The sequence below is a fragment of the Penicillium malachiteum genome (genome assembly GCF_028827825.1).
Source record: "Penicillium malachiteum strain IBT 17515 chromosome Unknown utg000002l:1.0-8849297.0:1.0-8852440.0, whole genome shotgun sequence".
NCBI lineage: Eukaryota > Fungi > Ascomycota > Eurotiomycetes > Eurotiales > Aspergillaceae > Penicillium > Penicillium malachiteum.
The window spans coordinates 8,545,140-8,557,186 of NW_026643095.1; the positions used below are offsets into that span (position 1 = coordinate 8,545,140).

General features: G+C 44.4%; 5 protein-coding genes across 5 annotated transcripts; 1 reads left to right on the forward strand and 4 right to left on the reverse strand.

Moving 5' to 3' along the window:
* Nucleotides 1-200: 200 nt before the first annotated feature.
* N7483_006186 (uncharacterized protein) lies at nucleotides 201-1,632 on the reverse strand (the record flags this gene model as incomplete). The annotated part of the gene is made up of 3 exons (XM_057089623.1): nucleotides 201-689; nucleotides 1,083-1,271; nucleotides 1,453-1,632. The coding sequence occupies 3 exons, from the start codon at nucleotides 1,630-1,632 to the stop codon at nucleotides 201-203; spliced, it is 858 nt and encodes a 285-aa protein (XP_056949452.1).
* A 1,595-nt stretch (nucleotides 1,633-3,227) lies between these two features.
* Nucleotides 3,228-4,079, forward strand: N7483_006187 (alpha/beta hydrolase; the record flags this gene model as incomplete). Its single annotated transcript, XM_057089624.1, has 2 exons — nucleotides 3,228-3,656; nucleotides 3,726-4,079. 2 exons carry the CDS (start codon nucleotides 3,228-3,230, stop codon nucleotides 4,077-4,079), a joined length of 783 nt encoding a protein of 260 aa, XP_056949453.1.
* Nucleotides 4,080-4,371: 292 nt separating this feature from the next.
* N7483_006188 (uncharacterized protein) lies at nucleotides 4,372-5,583 on the reverse strand (the record flags this gene model as incomplete). Its single annotated transcript, XM_057089625.1, has 7 exons — nucleotides 4,372-4,534; nucleotides 4,593-4,697; nucleotides 4,756-4,890; nucleotides 4,932-4,976; nucleotides 5,032-5,181; nucleotides 5,236-5,346; nucleotides 5,399-5,583. 7 exons carry the CDS (start codon nucleotides 5,581-5,583, stop codon nucleotides 4,372-4,374), a joined length of 894 nt encoding a protein of 297 aa, XP_056949454.1.
* A 1,160-nt stretch (nucleotides 5,584-6,743) lies between these two features.
* On the reverse strand, nucleotides 6,744-8,666 carry N7483_006189 (uncharacterized protein; the record flags this gene model as incomplete). The annotated part of the gene is made up of 5 exons (XM_057089626.1): nucleotides 6,744-7,091; nucleotides 7,145-7,501; nucleotides 7,554-7,924; nucleotides 7,979-8,450; nucleotides 8,499-8,666. 5 exons carry the CDS (start codon nucleotides 8,664-8,666, stop codon nucleotides 6,744-6,746), a joined length of 1,716 nt encoding a protein of 571 aa, XP_056949455.1.
* A 1,705-nt stretch (nucleotides 8,667-10,371) lies between these two features.
* N7483_006190 (uncharacterized protein) lies at nucleotides 10,372-11,187 on the reverse strand (the record flags this gene model as incomplete). The annotated part of the gene is made up of 3 exons (XM_057089627.1): nucleotides 10,372-10,492; nucleotides 10,572-10,794; nucleotides 10,977-11,187. The coding sequence occupies 3 exons, from the start codon at nucleotides 11,185-11,187 to the stop codon at nucleotides 10,372-10,374; spliced, it is 555 nt and encodes a 184-aa protein (XP_056949456.1).
* Nucleotides 11,188-12,047: the final 860 nt, after the last annotated feature.

Below are 12,047 nucleotides of genomic sequence, written 5' to 3' on the forward strand. Positions count from 1 at the left end.
CGAATGACTATGGGATGTGTGTTTGTGATTAATTTGAGTGACGGTTGTCAAATGTGCTATTTATCAAGGAAGAGGAATTCAAGAGCAGGATCTGAGTTGCGATCAGAGGAAGAACAAAATTTGAAGGAAGGAAGTAGAAGCCTTGGAAGAGAGTGTGTGTAATAAATAAGGCTCAACTCCTCAATCGCGACCCGATGGCACTAGACATTCGAGTGGCTATATTGATTGTACTCAACATCCCAAGCTCTCTTAATAGTGATGCCTTCTTCTTCATTAATGGCTTGTTTCTTGACGGTCGATAATGGGATTCCAACGGTCGTGTCATTACACGAGCTGTCGACTGTCGAGTAATTGTGTGGTGTTTCTTCCGTATGACTCACAATAGAGAAAGGCTCTATTTCTTCTTGATCATCGGAGTTGGATTTGAGTATCCTTGTGGCCCATGACGGGCCTTGAGTACGTATCGGAGGCGTAGCTCCGGGTGGGTCTTCCGATTGGTTTGATGACTGGGAATCAAAAATTGTACGTCGAACTGCAACCCATACCGGTCGCAAGGTTGGAAGGCAAGCTTTGATGCAGTAAATATGATGAGCCATTCTGATCTTCACGATGGCACGCACCTGAGACAATTGCCAAGTCAGCTTCGACGGTCGCCCAAATGGCCTGGTTGACCCAGTTCCAACTGACGTCTGCATCAGTACCTTGAGTCAATACTGCGACGAGTCGCATTATCGAGGCGATACAGACACTGTTTGGTCAGTCACAGATTTTCAAAATTGGGAATGACAGGCCTACTCACAAACCGCCTAGAAAGAAAATTGAGATGATCGCTTTTTTCTGGCTGCTTGGGATGTTGAGTTTCATGATGTAAGGCACAGGAAGTATGAGAAGAGTAAGGTCAGTTAGAATATTTGGGATTGATATTGCAAACAGGAACTTTTGACTGTCAACATTGCAAGAGGCATTGACAGAACGATCCCAAAACCCTCGGGTTGGTATACATTGTAGCAGTGAGAGCATAAACTGGAAATTTAGTGTGAGAGCTCATCAATCTTCTATTTGAGCGCGGGAATAACACTTACTACGGCGATACCCCACATACAAACTGCTGTGGCAAGAATGCTGATGGGAATTTTGATGTTCGTTCTGTTGAATATACGCCAGTACAAGGCCAGGATAGACGACTTGACAAGGACAACGATGCCAGTGTATGTAAGTTCACAAGAGAATAGCCCGATAAATGCTTTCTCTGTCGCAGTTGGTCCGAAAGTCTGAATATGCCTTCCAAGAGCGCGAGGTATCCCTAGATCTGTGAATTTCCAATATTTATGTAATACCAATTGGAGGTCGCCTTACACCACAATAGTGAAGCTGTCAGGCCAAGGCCGCAGGCCTAATCAAACATGTTAGAAATTTTGAATGTTCCAGCCGGGAGGAGGCCTCAGAACGTACCAGTGAGCCTAGAATCAGCCAGTCATCAAGCCACAAGCCTGCTGCGTTTTTCCAACGGCTCCAGAATCGAAGACCGACACAGAGGCATGCGATGAATAGCGGTATTGTTGAAGAAGCATACAAATTGGGTTGACGAGTTTCGGAAAGGTCCACAGAGGTTTGGGGCATAGAATGAGGCATGATAGTTACAGGGAGTTCTCGGTTTTGGATGCGCAATGTGAAACAATTGCCTAGATGATTAAATAAACATCTGAATGTTCATATAAACCTGTTGAGAGGAAATGGTACTAGTATAGTCCAGTCACAGCTGGCAAAATCTCCGAGTCTCTGTGAGGTTCGTAATAAGTGCGATATAACTTGAAGTTGAATAGAGCAAGGCCCAGGTCAATACTTTCAATGTTGCTTCTCCAGTTCTTTTGTGACTGAAAGTGAGGCTGAGGGATTCCACGGTTGTACATGCAGAAAGGTAAAACTGAATGAGTACTACTTAGCACTGTATGGATGAAAGACATACTAGATAATAAGAAGTAGTCAGTGATACATATGCATGGATTAGGATGTAAAGTTCCAAGTTTAGAATGATTTGCATGTTACACCCCCTGGCCACATACCTATATTCACCCCCCGAAATGAGTAAGCTTACTCAACCCAGACTAGGTTGTATTAGCTTGTATATTCAAGCCAGTAAGAGATCTTGAACAAGATCACCGTGGCGTAAAACTAGATGAGACCTTGGGAGATATCACCAAAAATACTATATTGGTCTAAAGTTCTGAATGATTGTTCTAATTATGCACTTGGAGTCACTAAATCTATCTAGAGACTTGTGAGCTTTATCTGCCAGCATTCATTGGATCAAGAATAATTGCGCAAACCAGTACAAATTAGACCATCAGCTATTTGAAAATGTATGTAGTAGTAAAATAGTATATGGGGCGCGAATCCTAGTATAGGTTATAGCCTAATAGGCCTCTTTTACATAGAAGGTTCCGGCCCGCAGCCACCCGGGCTAGGCATCACTGGCACTAATCACTGCCCAGGTGGCTCCCAAATATTCAGATGTCGCCTTCTCCCACCAATTATCTTTTGATGAATACCTAACCATATGTCTCAACGGTTTAAAGTCAGCAACTTCCTTTCCAATCAAAATATTCATTCATCCTAAAAATTACAAAATATCTCAGTTTCAATTTTTCCCGTTGAATTGAATGGCCGTCACCTTTAACCTACTCAGTTCGGACCAAATTATTTCGCCCCTACGTTCATTTTAATTTATTGTGATAAACACGATTCACGCGAATTATAGTACCCACCAGCTAGCTCTATGTACTACCTGACATAGGTCTAAATTGATATTCGAGGGGTACAGCATCTCCGTTTGACAGGTGTGGTTACTTTAGGCCTCCACATGCAGGTCTACTTCCAAGGTTGCAGGTAGCCGTCACAATCTGACATGCGGCTGATTGTGATTGCGTACTATACACTCCATTTACTCCGTAGTGAAAGAAAAACAAGCTGTGACACCTGGAAACACAGCCCAAATCACAAACCTGCAGCCTTGGAGGGGTATGTTGAAAATCATACATGACTAATAGATGCCACCACCTGGGCAACTTCCGAGGTTTGCAAGCCTGCTCAGGTGAAACCAGCCACTCTCGCCTTCTTTAGCTTACTCCTGGTAGCACCCCTCCGGCCCCTCATCTCTTTTTCTTCTAACTAATAATATTCAACTTACCAAAGTCACAACTGTTTTTCAATTCAGACTCACCTCCAATATGTCTTCGTCGAATCTCCCGGTGATCATTATCGTTCCAGGTGCCTTTGGGACACCTGAAGGCTTCGAAAGATTGCTCCCGTATCTGAACAAAGTCGGATACACAACACACCCAGGATCATACCCCAGTTGCAACCCCTCTGATCCAGCCAGTGTGTCTGCTCTTCTGGATATCGTTTTCTTGCGTGACAACGTATTACTTCCTCTTTTGAACGAGCAAAGTAAAGATGTCGTCATCCTCGCACACTCATACGGCGGTGTTGTCGCAGCTGGTGCAGCAAAATACCTTGCAAAGGAGACCAGAATAGCCCAAGGTGAATCTACTGGCGTCATCGGCCTTATTTACGTGGCAGGCAATATTACACTTGAAGGAGAATCTCTCTTCACTGCTGTAGGCGGCGCCTATCCTCCTTTTATTAAAGTCAACAAGGTACGGTCTACTACTCAGAACAACGGCGACCATAAATTATAAGCATGAAGTGCTAATTATTCTTCCCAGCCATCTGAGGGCCTTTCTGTCATTGAACCGGCCATGGATGTTTTGTACAATGACTGCGACCGTGCCCTTGAGCCAGAATTGGCTAAGCTAATGCAGCCACACGCACTTCGAGCTTTTGAAACCCCCGCCACTGCGCCAGCCTGGGCGGAAAGCGCTTTTGATGGCAAGAGAGCGTATGTGCGTACCATGGATGACTGCTGCAACCCTTCATCTTTGCAGGATATGTGGCTGGAGAAGTCCAAGGTCGAATGGGATGTTGTGGACTTCAAGACAGGACACATGCCATTCGTGAGCCAGCCTGAGGCTTTGGCAGACCAGATTATCAAGTTCATCGAGGGTTTTATTGCAAAGTGAATGGTGACGTGTCCGGTATCCATATCATGATGCGGAACCCGAAATGCACGCATGTGCAACTTGCTCTATAAATTATTAGCAATCTTCTTAATGTGAGACGAGCTGGTCAACTTGAAAAACCTTCTAATAACGATTTCCTGATGAGTAAATTCCAAATATTCAATGCAAGTTTTCCTAATCTGGGTCTAATATTCAGGAGTACTTGGCGTGCATTTATTTTTCAAAAGCTAGGTCTAGACTCAATCAAACAACTCGAAATAGAGAAATCTATCGCTTCTGCTCCACCAACTCCTTACTCGTCTGTCATGTCAATCTTCTTTGTTACCCATACCAATTTTGGAACCATGATCGAAGCACCATTCAAAGTCTCTATCATAGCGTTCCGCTCCAATTTCCTGGATGCCTCCGGAGTTTTGAGTGCGTTGTCTGCAAATTCTTTCCACGTGCTCAGATATCTGTATGCGAGTTAGATAGTGCCATTACCGGCCAGTGTCGATGTCTATTATAACTCACACGTCATTCCAGAACCGGGCCATTCCCAGTCCGTACTCATAGGTATACAGCGTTGAGCCAGTGTATCCGTTTTCATCCATGATTTGCGTGAGCTCATATTTCCAGCTGTGAAAAATGTTAGCTCGCATGGAGTCTTTCAGCAGTGGCATTCCAATAAACTTACGTGTCATGGCCTTTGAGTTGGGAAAAGAGCGTATCAAGGTTACGGGCCGAAATCCCAGGCACGGTCTTGATCGAACATCCAATGGTGTCAACCTCATCCCACTGAAGATAGCCGCCGGGTCCTTGATTCAATGGACTGTCAGACAAGTCTCGTAATCAGTTGTGGTAGGTACATACTCAATAGCTTGTTCAAGTTTGCTAGGATAGGCGGGGGTCATTGTTCTTGACAACAACAGTGATCAGACGAACGTGTACAATGTCGAAGAAACCTACAAACTCATCCGGTACATCTTCAAAGATGTTCCAAACATGCATGTGTACATTCGCGGGTAGCCATGCTTTAGGGCCAACTTGGTCCAGGCTGATATCGAAGCCGTGAAGATCTGTGGAGGTTGGTTTTCCACGAGCAAAATCCTGAAGCCAAATACTGAAACAAAGTCAGATATGAGTGCATATTTCAAAAGTCGGGAGATCACGATACCCGTTGCCAGTAGCAACATCAGCGACTCTCAAGTCAGCGGCCCGAGTATCAATATCGGGATGAACCAGGAACCCTAGTAGGTCTCTCCAGAGATAATGCTGCGCGGTAAGTCTAGTTATGATATCAGTTAAATGGCCATTCACGGTAAATCAAACGAACTAACCGAGAATTTGCATTGCAATCGCGCATCAGAGCATAAGGATCCTTAGCTTTTATCACTGTCCCATTCCAACTGTTTGAAGCGGGAAGCTCCGGTACACTGTCCTGTTTTGGCACTCTGTCATCCACTAAGCGTCCATCTTCGCGGATTGAAGTTGTAAGGTTGCTGGTACTATCGGCCTCGCCCATTGTGCAATTTGTCCCGATGTATGGTATCCGAATAGGCAACTGGATTGATCAATGGCTTTTGGAGGGACTCTGTTCAAATATTGGTTCAGAGGTATGTCTTTATATGGGGACTCCGAAGGCTTAACCGTCAATAGGTAGGCAGACTGATATCATTAGCTCTAAGCATTCTGCCTTGGCCTGTTTCAAGGATCAAGAGATAAGCCTAAGGGTCAGCAATGTCTCAGGGGCTATTTGTGCAACCGAGGTCTCCGTCAGTGGGGACACTTGGGCGTCTCCGTTTTAGCTAAGTAGCTTCAGCAACCTTTCAAGTTTGCCACCCTATTCAGCTTGATCTATCCCGGCTATCACAAAAGGAATGTGAGCCAGCCACTTTAATTTCAAATTTTGTTTGCCGCTGCTAACGGCCTTGCAGCTTTCGTAATATGACCTGCATATCACATCCATGGATGCCAAGGTATTTATGAAGGTATGTCAATTAGCCTAGCCACCCACTGCAGTCTTAGAAGCCCAGCAAAACCATCATTCCAAAAGAGGACCGTGTACCTCCCAGGTGGGCAATTACGCGATGAGCTTGGGGAAAGATTTGAGCTTATGTAGTCGTTCCCGCTGGTGATACTTTTCGTAACCTACACGCTGCTCAGATGGGATTATATGGCTGTATCATATGCAGGCGAATGACCGAGCCTCAGAAACGAGTAGTACTAGTACCAGATCTGATCTTAGGTCAGATCCAATGTGCCAGGATCTTCATAAATACTCTGATTCCGTAAGCTTATTCATTCATGGTATGTTCCATTTGAAGCTTGATGATGACATGCATGATTCAGTCATTGGCTTTGGAGTAAGCCATTCCAAATTAAGGATCATATTAATTTAGTCTTCCTTAGACTTTGATCTTCCTCTTTGGTCCCATCTATAATAGAAATTCGGCTTCCACCACCAGAGAATGAAAAGAGAGATTGCATAAATGCCGTTCAAAATGGACTGGACCACTTGACCCCCTGAGGCAAAAAGGATCACTATTAGGAGAACCACGCTCGAGAGCCAAAATGCAATTCCGAACCAACTCCTTTTCTCACTTTGAAAGATTGTGAACAGTTGCAGTGCTATAAATGCGAGGAAGGGTATGAGCGAAACCCCTATCGGCGCAAGGAAGGGTGTCACAATCGAATAGCTATAGAAGGTTCGTTAGCAAGTCTCCGCTCTTTGATCATTGACTTCATAATATCTAACCTGACAACAATAGTGGCAAAGAAAAGACGCCACCAGATCCGTCCACGAGCAAGCCCTTGTAAAGTTATGCGGATAATGCTTCCAATAACAAGTGGGATAAATATAGTTCCAACCATGAGGGGCATTGCAATCTCGAAAAAGTCGTCTAGAGACCATGATTGATTGCCTCCAGAGTCCACGATAAGTTCGTTTGAATTCGTCCCATCGACTACCGTGACGTTGTGCCAAAATGGTTGAAGGGGTGTGTACTGGTTGAGATTCATGCCCAGGAAGCTCTGACAAATTAGCTGAGAAGTTCGGGTTTCAAGCAGTGATATCGAGGACTCACAGTCACAAATGAAAGAGGCAGGTATAGTGCAGCAAGAATGCCTAAGAGACTAGTGCGATGGACTTGGAGAAGGTCCAGATTCTGTCGGAGATCGCGACATAAATCCGATGCTCTTATTAAAGATGATTCAACTTCATCGTGTAGGTATTCTAGATCCTTCAGCACCAATTCAAGATGACTAATCTGTTTCGCCTCGTCGTCGCTACGAGGACCTTGAATAGAGTTTACTTTGTCAAGTAATAACTTCAAGCTGATTCCGTTTTCTTTGCAGCAATCTTTTGCAACAATATGGCAATCCTCTAGATGTTGGAGGTATTGTATTTTGCTCCCAGAGGGTCGAAGTCGTCCCTCATAAACCTGACTAAGTTAGTTCATGCATCCCATCTATCCTCGTGACTACGATGCCCACCATGTAATTAATCTCTTCGGTCGCTCGAGTTGTGAAAGCAACTAGCTCAGTGGAGACCTCCGAACACACGGCCGCAAAGAGGTGGAGGATGTAAGAAAGACTAAATGTGTTGTGCTCTAGAACCTGTGTGGAGAACTTGCCACTTCGCAGCTTAGTAAGGGTATTATGAGAGTTCACAACCACAATTGCCCGTCTCAACTGCTCGAATTGACTTGATGTTAAGATGACATCTAGGGTCTCCACTTGGGGATGTTTTCCATACGGCCGAAACACGTAGACTGAAAGGTCAGTCGCGTAATGAGGGGCAGGAATCCATTTGAATTCAAATTTCAACGGCATGTCAGGAGCAATGTTAAAAGGTGTATGGTCTTCTATCATTTCTGATTAGCGTGCATTCAGATTTGTAGATAGGTGAGAGTGTGTACCATAGGATGGTAATTTCGGACGCCATGATGAGAGACAAAGCTCCTTTGCGTGCAAGCTTTCCATAATGCTGGCCATGATTTCATCATCTAGCCTCCACTGACTTTGGAATATCCGTATGATTATTTCACTTAGTGAAGAGTACGCTTGCTGACGGCGGTCATAAGAAGTCAGAAATGCCTTGTCAATGAAAGAGAACGCACTGCCGAGGTTCATTGTATCGGTGGAAATGACACAGACTTCGAAGACAGCGGTGTCATTTATCTCTTCAGTAGACAGGATCCGCTCAAAACACGCAGCCCAGGTATCATGTTTGGCGAAGTGAAGATCATCCGCATTAGTAGCTTTGTACATAAGGATTCGTTCGACTGTGTGAAGGTTGGGTCGTCGGGCAATTTTGCGATAGTACTTCTTCAGTGCCTCGTGGCCGCAGAGGTTTTCAATGACCTTGTCCGAGCTTGTGCCGCGCCATGACTTTTTTTTTGTTATCACCATCCACAAGTAATTTGAGGCAAAACTTACATCCATCCTAATATTTTCTGCCATCCACATAGCCAGTCTTCGGCTCTGTTGCTGGTAGGGCCGATTTCTGCCATCAGCGGGAGGGCTGGTTTGGCGAGAAAGGTCTTCCAGGTCGATTTCCATTCCATGGGGCGATTCAATGAGCGTTTGTCTGGAAGACGCCGCCATAGCAACGCGTATCGTGCGAGGTACTTTGATGTGACAACCAACTCTAAACAATCCAAGTCAAAAAAAAAAAACAGCACAGTCCACTCAATATGTAGGTTGAATCAGTTCCAGGAGCTTTTGAATTCACCCTCCCAATTTCAACTCTCAAGTGACCATAGAAAGAGACGATGTCATCTGGGTCCTTATGAAGCGGCCCGTGGGGCCTCTCAGAATGGGGCTCAGCATGTGCAATCCACAATAACCCGGGGGCAGCTTCTAAGAGGGCTGCTTGTCCAGTCATAGAATCTACACGTGATCTGTAAGCTGGTGAGGCGTTCGTTTTCTGGAGTCATGAAAAAAGCGAAATGGTATCTGAAGTAAATATAAGCGACGCGCGACCAGCTAACCTCCCAACTCCAGAGTGGAAGCAATTTTCTATAGTTTGATACTCTACTTTGCATAGATAGCATACTCTGTAATCCGTCACCTGGTATTCACTTGATCATCAAATGGGCTTTTTACAGAGGATGTTTTCTAGTATCAAAGGGGTCTATCAAAATTGACCCAGGGCGTGATAGGCCAAGAACCGTAAATTTTGATTTTTATGGCGCGCTCTCTTATGCAGGTCTACGGAATCCGATAGCGGCCACAGCTCACATGCCTATTTTGGAATAGATTACAGACCGCCTAGGCTACCGCTCTTACACAGTTTTGAAATTCAGGCTAATCCTAACCAAGACCCACGCTCTCCGCGGCATCACACCTCACTGCTAGTGATGCCTGGACAGCATTACCTAGTCAGAAGACCCCGGTGCCTTAAGACATCCATGACTACCATAAAATTCAACTGAACCATCTTAAAATTATCTTAGACTACCTGAAATCCAAGTAGTTTTTTTTTTAGGCTAAAATAATAATCTCAGGCTATTGTAACCCTGAACTTGTACTATTATAGATCTATAGATGGATATAACCCAAGCTCCCCTAAACACCACCACCTGGGCACCCATAGAGAGGTTAAATAAGCTGCCCAGGTGATATTACAGTTACCTAGGTACCATTTCTGCCCATTTTAAACTCAGCTGGGTACCTGGGTAACCTCTTCTGCCTACCTATTTAGGAAGCGGTGGCGGATCATGGTAATAGCAATTCTGGTAACAATCATTTTCTGCCGCTTAAAAATTATTTTTTAATTCCCAAACAGACATGTGAGCTGTGGCCGCTATAGGATTCCGTACAGGTCGATTAAATTTTCCGATTTGAGATAAAAGGCACGCTTTCCTTTCCACAATCTGGACAGGCATACCCTATTTTACAAAGGCTTAATTTCATTACATAGATATCCAAGGTTCCAACCTTGGAAGGTTATAACGTGGAGTACAGGTAGACGATAGGCTCACTAGGCTGAAATAGGCGGGGCAGAGGCCGTTCGGGCGCGGGGTATAGCCTGGAAAAAATCGGGATGCAAGGTTTCTGGCGCTACTGTCGTCACATCTTAGATCTATAGTTGTTAATACCCTGGAGGTCTTGCTAGAAGCTCAGATTTCGTGAGATTGTTCATTCTCAGCATGTAATATGTACAACGGGTATAATATGCATGGTACAGTCATTCGCCAGGTCTCACAGGCCGTACAAAAATGGATAGACAGTGACACCACTCATGCAGTGCAACATTGGAGTAAGACTCGGAGCCACCGAATTCTCGAATATTAAATCTCTAGAGACACTACTGGAGATTGATCTGATAGTGCCAATCATCTGGTGTCCAATCCAAACCTGGACATTTCTCACTGATTATCTGGGTGATATCCGTATACGGGTATGGGTCCGTCCAGATGAGATCGTATCTAGTACGCGGTAAGTGAGTTTCTATTCTCCCAAAGCATTCGAATTCCTTTTCCAGGAATAATATCATGGAGCACATACCTATCATCAGGGTAATGGGGCGCATCCTCGTATCCCAGCTCTTCCACCAAATCTGTCATTCGATGATGCTCCCAACAAATCAAGATATTTCCTTCTCCATCATAATCATCGATTGTATCTTTCACACATTCTGAATCGTCTCGCTTGCATGATATGTCAACCTTGATGCCCAGGTCCTCGGCTAGTGGCTTTACGGTCTCGTATGGTCGATTTTGTTTTCCACCTAGAAAAACACTTCTTAGTTCGACTTCAAATGCTCAGATATTCAGATAGTGCAATGTTCCACAGTTGCCACTATATAGGAGGTGATTCGCTTCCTCTATAGTGGTTGCACTTGTGGCATGAAGCAAACACGAACATGATGCGAGGGGAGATGAAAGTCCTCTAGTACTACTCGGCACTCACTCTTCTTTGGCTTTTGAGCCATGATATAACCGATATTATAGTCTGAATGATCTCCGAAGATATTTCGAATGCATTCAGCGCGTTCCAGACCATCATCACTGAGACCTATGCCTCCATTATTTGGCTTCTCGCCATGGCGGATGAAATACACGTCTGGGCATGCTATAGAGAGGCCGGATAGGGCCAACAAGCTCAGTAAAATGCTATGCATGGTTGGAAATTATTGTATAGACGTGATCGCGTGACAATAGACGACTCTGAGTGATTTAAACTTGAAGAGTATAATAGTTTAAATTATTGTAGAAAAGGCGATTCATTATATAGAGCCCGCACTGACGTGTCTCGGGGCCGGTCTTGGGCACAAGGAGAGTCATTTGTTTTTTACTAGTCCTCCTTTTTTCTCTCCCGACCACACCACTCTATTGCCTTTTTTTCTATGTATAGAACTTTTCATTCGCTTTACAGTTATCTTTGTTCTCCATCTGCGGGGATGTGCACATGGTGATTATCTTCAAAATGTTTTACTATGAGCCATACATCGGGATGATCTACAGGGCATGGGCCTATAGTGGCTTGTGATTCGTGGAGGTGTGATCGAACGCCTGTCCGGAATCGGGCGAGTCGTGTGAGATTGTAAGAACCAATTATTTGATCAAGACTGTTCAACATTATTTTATAATAGTGTCATATGAGTCGATATAAAATATCCTGTGATACAAATAGAGGCTACTGACAGTGACATCCCTCTGTCTGACGCGATGCGAGGGGGATCATCAAGAACTATGTGATATGGATGGTATGTTAAGTTTATCGGACTTTGGTTTCATTATTGAAATAAATCAATAAATAATATTATGGACAGTCTGGGGACCTTGTTCGCAAACTAAAAACATCCTTTAGTCCGTAGCCTATCTCAATATTAAAAACTAGTACTCCGTAAGAAGTTGATAGTTACACCGCCATATTCTCAGGCGCATCGCACGTCATCGAGGGATTTCCAAATCTCACTATCCTAACTACTCAACTCATCTCTATGTATTACGTGGAAATGAAAGTCGTTTTGTCCAATAA